The following is a 9,008-nucleotide window of genomic DNA, read 5'->3' as shown; positions in this document are numbered from 1 at the left end:
GGTGGGTAGAATAATACATAGTGTTATATTAAAATGTATAAGGTATAGGGTGGTTTATAGCAATACAGTATATAATTTAATGTTGGATTTATCTATGGCAGTATATAGTACGGTGTATGCTTGTGTGATGTAAGAGAATAAAGTTTAGATGGAAGCATATTATATAATTTTTACGACGTAGAATTGTAATGTATTACTTGCTGTTAGTAACTCAGCTTATTGTAGAGTATAGTAAGTATACTGATGGTGCTATGCAGTTTATACTTTAGTTTTTTATGTAGTTTATACTTTAGTTTTCTACGTGGTTGTTTAGTAACTGCAGCTACATACTATTAACATTCCTTTCCTTTGTTAATGCTACTCCCTGCACCCTCCCTTGGTGCTGCTGATCTTTCGGTAAAGTCACGTAGAAGGGAAACAATAAAGTAATAAAAATATTAAACAATAAAATTATCACGACGTTTCGACAGCAACACAAGCAATCATCATCAGGTGTGAAAACCACAGCAAGACATTTGAAATGTTCTTATTTTATTGTTTCCCTTCTTCGTGAAATAACCAAGAATATCACAAACCGTGTTTCTGAGTAGGGCAGAGCGATCTGCAACAAAGGGGGGGAATTCAAGTAACGACTTCGGGAGGCAGGAGAAGAATAATGAGAACAGAGGGAGAGGGAAAAAATTCCTTCTGTAGATCACGCAACGCAACCCGCTGATTCCCCAGATAACCCCACAATCCACTCCCTGTAGCTTGTTCCCGTACTCTACATAGCAGAGGGGCACTCAATCCCACTCCCTGTAGCTTGTTACCGTACTCTACATAACAGAGGGGCACGCAATCCCACTCCCTGGAGCTTGTTACCGTACTCTACATAACAGAGGGGCACGCAATCCCACTCCCTGTAGCTTGTTACCGTACTCTACATAGCAGAGGGGCACTCAATCCCACCCCCTGGAGCTTGTTACCGTACTCTACATAACAGAGGGGCACGCAATCCCACTCCCTGTAGCTTGTTACCGTACTCTACATAGCAGAGGGGCACTCAATCCCACCCCCTGGAGCTTGTTACCGTACTCTACATAACAGAGGGGCACTCAATCCCACTCCCTGTAGCTTGTTACCGTACTCTACATAACAGAGGGGCACTCAATCCCACTCCCTGTAGCTTGTTACCGTACTCTACATAGCAGAGGGGCACTCAATCCCACTCCCTGTCGCTTGTTACCGTACTCTACATAACAGAGGGGCACTCAATCCCACCCCCTGTAGCTTGTTACCGTACTCTACATAGCAGAGGGGCACTCAATCCCACTCCCTGTCGCTTGTTACCGTACTCTACATAACAGAGGGGCACTCAATCCCACCCCCTGGAGCTTGTTACCGTACTCTACATAACAGAGGGGCACTCAATCCCACCCCCTGGAGCTTGTTACCGTACTCTACATAACAGAGGGGCACTCAATCCCACCCCCTGGAGCTTGTTACCGTACTCTACATAACAGAGGGGCACTCAATCCCACTCCCTGTAGCTTGTTACCGTACTCTACATAGCAGAGGGGCACTCAATCCCACTCCCTGTAGCTTGTTACCGTACTCTACATAACAGAGGGGCACTCAATCCCACCCCCTGGAGCTTGTTACCGTACTCTACATAACAGAGGGGCACTCAATCCCACCCCCTGGAGCTTGTTACCGTACTCTACATAGCAGAGGGGCACTCAATCCCACTCCCTGTAGCTTGTTACCGTACTCTACATAACAGAGGGGCACTCAATCCCACTCCCTGTAGCTTGTTACCGTACTCTACATAACAGAGGGGCACTCAATCCCACTCCCTGGAGCTTGTTACCGTACTCTACATAACAGAGGGGCACTCAATCCCACTCCCTTCAGCTGGTGCCGTATTGCCCGCAATCGATGCGCATCGGGAATTCTGGGTGGACCCGGGCCAAGCAATTAGCGCGCGCGGGGGATTGTGGGAGGAGTGGACCGGCTGCTGCTGCTGTTTGTTGTTGTTGTTGTTGTGTGTTGTTGTTGTTGTTTGTTGATCGACGCGAGGCGAGAGACCGCGGGAGGAGTCCGCGAACTGCTCCCTGGCTCCTCCCTGCCTCGGCGGCTGTGGACGTGGCACGCGGAGAGTCCTGGGCGCTCTCTCCCAAAAAACTCTCCAAAGAATTCCCTCCCTCCCTCCCCATATTCGAAACTTCCTGTACTCCCCCCCCACTCTCTAAACTCTCTCTCCGCTCAACTCTCTCAACTAACCACGCTCTCCCCACACTCCCGAAACTCACTCTCCACTCTCTCAGCTAGCCACGCTCTCCCCACGCTCTCTAAACTCTCTCTCTCTCCACTCTCTCAGCTACCCACGCTTTCCCCACACTCTCTAAACTCTCTCTCCCCACGCCTCGCTCTCTTTGAGACTCTCACGCGAACCGTCAGAGACTCTCCCCACACACTCCCAGCTCTCCCCACACACTCCCAGCTCTCCCCACACACTCCCAGCTCTCCCCACACACTCCCAGCTCTCCCCACACACTCCCAGCTCTCCCCACACACTCCCAGCTCTCCCCACACACTCCCAGCTCTCCCCACACACTCCCAGCTCTCCCCACACACTCCCAGCTCTCCCCACACACTCCCAGCTCTCCCCACACACTCCCAGCTCTCCCCACACACTCCCAGCTCTCCCCACACACTCCCAGCTCTCCCCACACACTCCCAGCTCTCCCCACACACTCCCAGCTCTCCCCACACACTCCCAGCTCTCCCCACACACTCCCAGCTCTCCCCACACACTCCCAGCTCTCCCCACACACTCCCAGCTCTCCCCACACACTCCCAGCTCTCCCCACACACTCCCAGCTCTCCCCACACACTCCCAGCTCTCCCCACACACTCCCAGCTCTCCCCTCGCTCTAAAGACGCCAGCCTCTCCCACTGCACGACTCTCTCCGTTTGCTCTCCGCTCTCTCTTACAGACGCCTTGACACGAACTCTCACGAATCCAATCACCCCCCTCTCAAATATTGACTCTCTCGCACTCCCCCACTCTCTGCCGCCCATCCCCGCACTCTCTCGCACTCCCCCACACCCTCTCTCCATCCCCCCTCACTCGCTCTCCATCACCTCCTCCTCCTCCCGTCTCTCTCTCCCAACTCTTCACTCTGGACTCTCCTCCTCTGTCTCTCTCTCTGTCTCTCCCCATCTCCTCTCTCCACTCTCCTCCTCGCCCGGGACTCTCTCGCGGGGAGAGTCTCTCCCGCGATGTCTCCGCGATGTCTCCCCGTGTCTCTGCTGCTGCCGCTGCTGCTGCTCTGTTCGTCTCTGCCGAGCGACTCATTCGCGACCCCGGGGCAGCAGGAGCCGTGGGGCTCCGCGGGGACTCTCGGCACGGGCTCACTGCAGCCGGTGGACGAGCTGTACGCGATGGGGGTGGACGCCTACGGTCGTGACGACTGGCCCGGGGTCATCCGGTGAGAGAGAGAGAGAGAGGGAAAGGCAGACCGCGGGCAACATTCGGCGGTTCATGAGCAATTCACGGGGCATTGGGCAAACCCCGTGGCAAAGTGGAGGGGATGTCAGGCACGCTGCGGGGCACGCGAACGCGTGGGGTAACCACGTGGTTAACCACGTGGGCAACCACGAGGAGTCGCGTGTGGAGGCAGTCGTCAGGAGCAATCACGAGCAAGAGGAAGAAGAGCAAGAGGATGGACGTGCTCGTGTGCTTCTTTTTTTAACTCGGAGAGTAAATCCCGTGGCAATTTTTGGACATTTCTTCTGTCAGGATTTAGTTGGCATTGGGGGGGGGGGGGGGGGGACGACACGTGGTGGGGGGGGGGGGTGACACCCTACACACTGCACCATGAACACCCTACACACTGCACCATGAACACACTACACACTGCACCATGAACACCCTACACACTGCACCATGAACACCCTACACACTGCACCATGAACACTCTACACACTGTACCATGAACACCCCACACACTGCACCATGAACACCCTACACACTGCACCATGAACACCCCACACACTGCACCATGAACACACTACACACTGCACCATGAACACCCTACACACTGCACCATGAACACACTACACACTGCACCATGAACACCCTACACACTGCACCATGAACACCCCACACACTGCACCATGAACACACTACACACTGCACCATGAACACCCTACACACTGTACCATGAACACCCCACACACTGCACCATGAACACACTACACACTGCACCATGAACACCCTACACACTGCACCATGAACACCCTACACACTGCATCATGAACACCCTACACACTGCACCATGAACACCCTACACACTGCACCATGAACACCCTACACACTGCACCATGAACACCCTACACACTGCACCATGAACACCCTACACACTGCACCATGAACACCCTACACACTGCACCATGAACACACTGCACCATGAACACCCTACACACTGCACCATGAACACCCTACACACTGCACCATGAACACCCTACACACTGCACCATGAACACCCCACACACTGCACCATGAACACCCCACACACTGCACCATGAACACCCTACACACAGCACCATGAACACCCCAAACACTGCACCATGAACACCCCACACACTGCACCATGATGAACACCCTACACACTGCACCATGAACACACTGCACCATGAACACCCTACACACTGCACCATGAACACCCCACACACTGCACCATGAACACCCTACACACTGCACCATGAACACCCTACACACTGCACCATGAACACCCCACACACTGCACCATGAACACCCCACACACTGCACCATGAACACCCTACACACTGCACCATGAACACCCTACACACTGCACCATGAACACCCCACACACTGCACCATGAACACACCACACACTGCACCATGAACACCCCACACACTGCACCATGAACACACTACACACTGCACCATGAACACCCTACACACTGCACCATGAACACCCTACACACTGCACCATGAACACCCTACACACTGCACCATGAACACCCCACACACTGCACCATGAACACCCTACACACTGCACCATGAACACCCTACATACTGCACCATGAACACCCTACACGCTTCACTATGAACACCCTACACACTGCACCATGAACACCCTACACACTACACCATGAACACCCTACACGCTGCACCATGAACACCCTACACACTGCACCATGAACACCCTACACGCTACACCATGAACACCCTACACACTGCACCATGAACACCCTACACACTGCACCATGAACACCCTACACACTGCACCATGAACACCCTACACGCTGCACTATGAACACCCTACACACTGCACCATGAACACCCTACACACTGCACCATGAACACCCTACACACTGCACCATGAACACCCTACACGCTGCACTATGAACACCCTACACACTGCACCATGAACACACTGCACCATGAACACCCTACACACTGCACCATGAACACCCTACACACTGCACCATGAACACACTGCACCATGAACACCCTACACACTGCACCATGAACACCCTACACACTGCACCATGAACACACTGCACCATGAACACCCTACACACTGCACCATGAACACCCTACACACTGCCCCATGAACACACTACACACTGCACCATGAACACTCTACACGCTACACCATGAACACCCTACACACTACACCATGAACACACTGCACCATGAACACCCTACACACTGCACCATGAACACCCTACACACTGCACCATGAACACACTGCACCATGAACACCCTACACACTGCACCATGAACACCCTACACACTGCACCATGAACACCCTCCACACTGCACCATGAACACCCCACACACTGCACCATGAACACCCTACACACTGCACCATGAACACCCTACACACTGCACCATGAACACCCTACACACTGCACCATGAACACCCTACACACTGCACCATGAACACCCTACACACTGCACCATGAACACCCTACACACTGCACCATGAACACACTGCACCATGAACACCCTACACACTGCACCATGAACACCCCACACACTGCACCATGAACACCCTACACACTGCACCATGAACACCCCACACACTGCACCATGAACACACTACACACTGCACCATGAACACCCCACACACTGCACCATGAACACCCTACACACTGCACCATGAACACCCCACACACTGCACCATGAACACCCCACACACTGCACCATGAACACCCTACACACTGCACCATGAACACCCTACACACTGCACCATGAACACCCTACACACTGCACCATGAACACCCTACACACTGCACCATGAACACCCTACACACTGCACCATGAACACCCTACACACTGCACCATGAACACCCTACACACTGCACCATGAACACCCTACACACTGCACTATGAACACCCTACACACTGCACCATGAACACCCTACACAATGTACTATGAACACCCTACACACTGCACCATGAACACCCTACACACTGCACCATGAACACCCTACACGCTGCACTATGAACACCCTACACACTGCACCATGAACACACTGCACCATGAACACCCTACACACTGCACCATGAACACCCTACACACTGCACCATGAACACACTGCACCATGAACACCCTACACACTGCACCATGAACACCCTACACACTGCACCATGAACACCCTACACACTGCACCATGAACACCCTACACACTGCACCATGAACACCCTACACACTGCACTATGAACACACTGCACCATGAACACCCTACACACTGCACCATGAACACCCTACACACTGCACCATGAACACCCTACACACTGCACCATGAACACACTGCACCATGAACACCCTACACACTGCACCATGAACACACTGCACCATGAACACCCTACACACTGCACCATGAACACCCTACACACTGCACCATGAACACCCTACACGCTGCACTATGAACACCCTACACACTGCACCATGAACACACTGCACCATGAACACCCTACACACTGCACCATGAACACCCTACACACTGCACCATGAACACACTGCACCATGAACACCCTACACACTGCACCATGAACACCCTACACACTGCACCATGAACACCCTACACGCTACACCTTGAACACCCTACACACTACACCATGAACACACTGCACCATGAACACCCTACACACTGCACCATGAACACCCTACACACTGCACCATGAACACCCCACACACTACACCATGAACACCATGCACACTGCACCATGAACACCCTACACACTGCACCATGAACACCCTACACACTGCACCATGAACACCCTACACACTGCACCATGAACACCCTACACACTGCACCATGAACACCCTACACACTGCACCATGAACACCCTACACACTGCACCATGAACACCCTACACACTGCACCATGAACACCCTACACACTGCACCATGAACACCCCACACACTGCACCATGAACACCCTACACACTGCACCATGAACACCCCACACACTGCACCATGAACACCCCACACACTGCACCATGAACACCCTACACACTGCACCATGAACACCCCACACACTGCACCATGAACACACTACACACTGCACCATGAACACCCCACACACTGCACCATGAACACACTACACACTGCACCATGAACACCCTACACACTGCACCATGAACACCCTACACACTGCACCATGAACACCCTACACACTGCACCATGAACACCCCACACACTACACCATGAACACCCTACACACTGCACCATGAACACCCTACACACTGCACCATGAACACCCTACACACTGCACCATGAACACCCTACACACTGCACAATGAACACCCTACACACTGCACCATGAACACCCTACACACTGCACCATGAACACCCTACACACTGTACCATGAACACCCTACACACTGCACCATGAACACCCCACACACTGCACCATGAACACCATACACACTGCACCATGAACACCCTACACACTGCACCATGAACACCCTACACACTGCACCATGAACACCCTACACACTGCACCATGAACACCCTAAACACTGCACCATGAACACCCTACACACTGCACCATGAACACCCTACACACTGCACCATGAACACCCTACACACTGCACCATGAACACCCTACACACTGCACCATGAACACACTACACACTGCACCATGAACACACTGCACCATGAACACCCTACACAATGCACCATGAACACCCTACACACTGCACCATGAACACCCTACACACTGCACCATGAACACCCTACACACTACACCATGAACACCCTACACACTGCACCATGAACACCCTACACACTGCACCATGAACACCCCACACACTGCACCATGAACACCCCACACACTGCACCATGAACACCCTACACACTGCACCATGAACACCCCACACACTGCACCATGAACACCCTACACACTGCACCATGAACACCCTACACACTGCACCATGAACACCCCACACACTGCACCATGAACACCCTACACACAGCACCATGAACACCCTACACACTGCACCATGAACACCCTACACACTGCACCATGAACACCCTACACACTGCACCATGAACACCCTACACACTGCACCATGAACACCCTACACACTGCACCATGAACACCCTACACACTGCACCATGAACACACTACACACTGCACCATGAACACACTGCACCATGAACACCCTACACAATGCACCATGAACACCCTACACACTGCACCATGAACACCCTACACACTGCACCATGAACACCCTACACACTACACCATGAACACCCTACACACTGCACCATGAACACCCTACACACTGCACCATGAACACCCCACACACTGCACCATGAACACCCCACACACTGCACCATGAACACCCTACACACTGCACCATGAACACCCCACACACTGCACCATGAACACCCTACACACTGCACCATGAACACCCTACACACTGCACCATGAACACCCCACACACTGCACCATGAACACCCTACACACAGCACCAT

The 9,008-nt window shown here is 52.9% G+C and overlaps 1 protein-coding gene across 1 annotated transcript in view; it reads left to right on the top strand.

Moving 5' to 3' along the window:
- Nucleotides 1–2,811: 2,811 nt before the first annotated feature.
- The window catches only part of LOC144945133 (prolyl 3-hydroxylase 1-like), a 40,881-nt gene continuing 34,684 nt past the window's right edge, over nucleotides 2,812–9,008 (top strand). Inside the window, exon 1 of the mRNA XM_078873419.1 lies at nucleotides 2,812–3,473. Within this exon, the coding sequence (XP_078729545.1) occupies nucleotides 3,265–3,473 (209 nt within the window). The 5' untranslated portion in view covers nucleotides 2,812–3,264. The remainder of the gene's footprint in view (nucleotides 3,474–9,008) is intronic.

This window comes from Lampetra fluviatilis, chromosome 36 (genome assembly GCF_964198595.1).
Source record: "Lampetra fluviatilis chromosome 36, kcLamFluv1.1, whole genome shotgun sequence".
NCBI lineage: Eukaryota > Metazoa > Chordata > Hyperoartia > Petromyzontiformes > Petromyzontidae > Lampetra > Lampetra fluviatilis.
The sequence above is the reverse complement of the archived record's forward strand: the minus strand, read 5'-3'. Positions and strand labels throughout refer to the sequence as shown.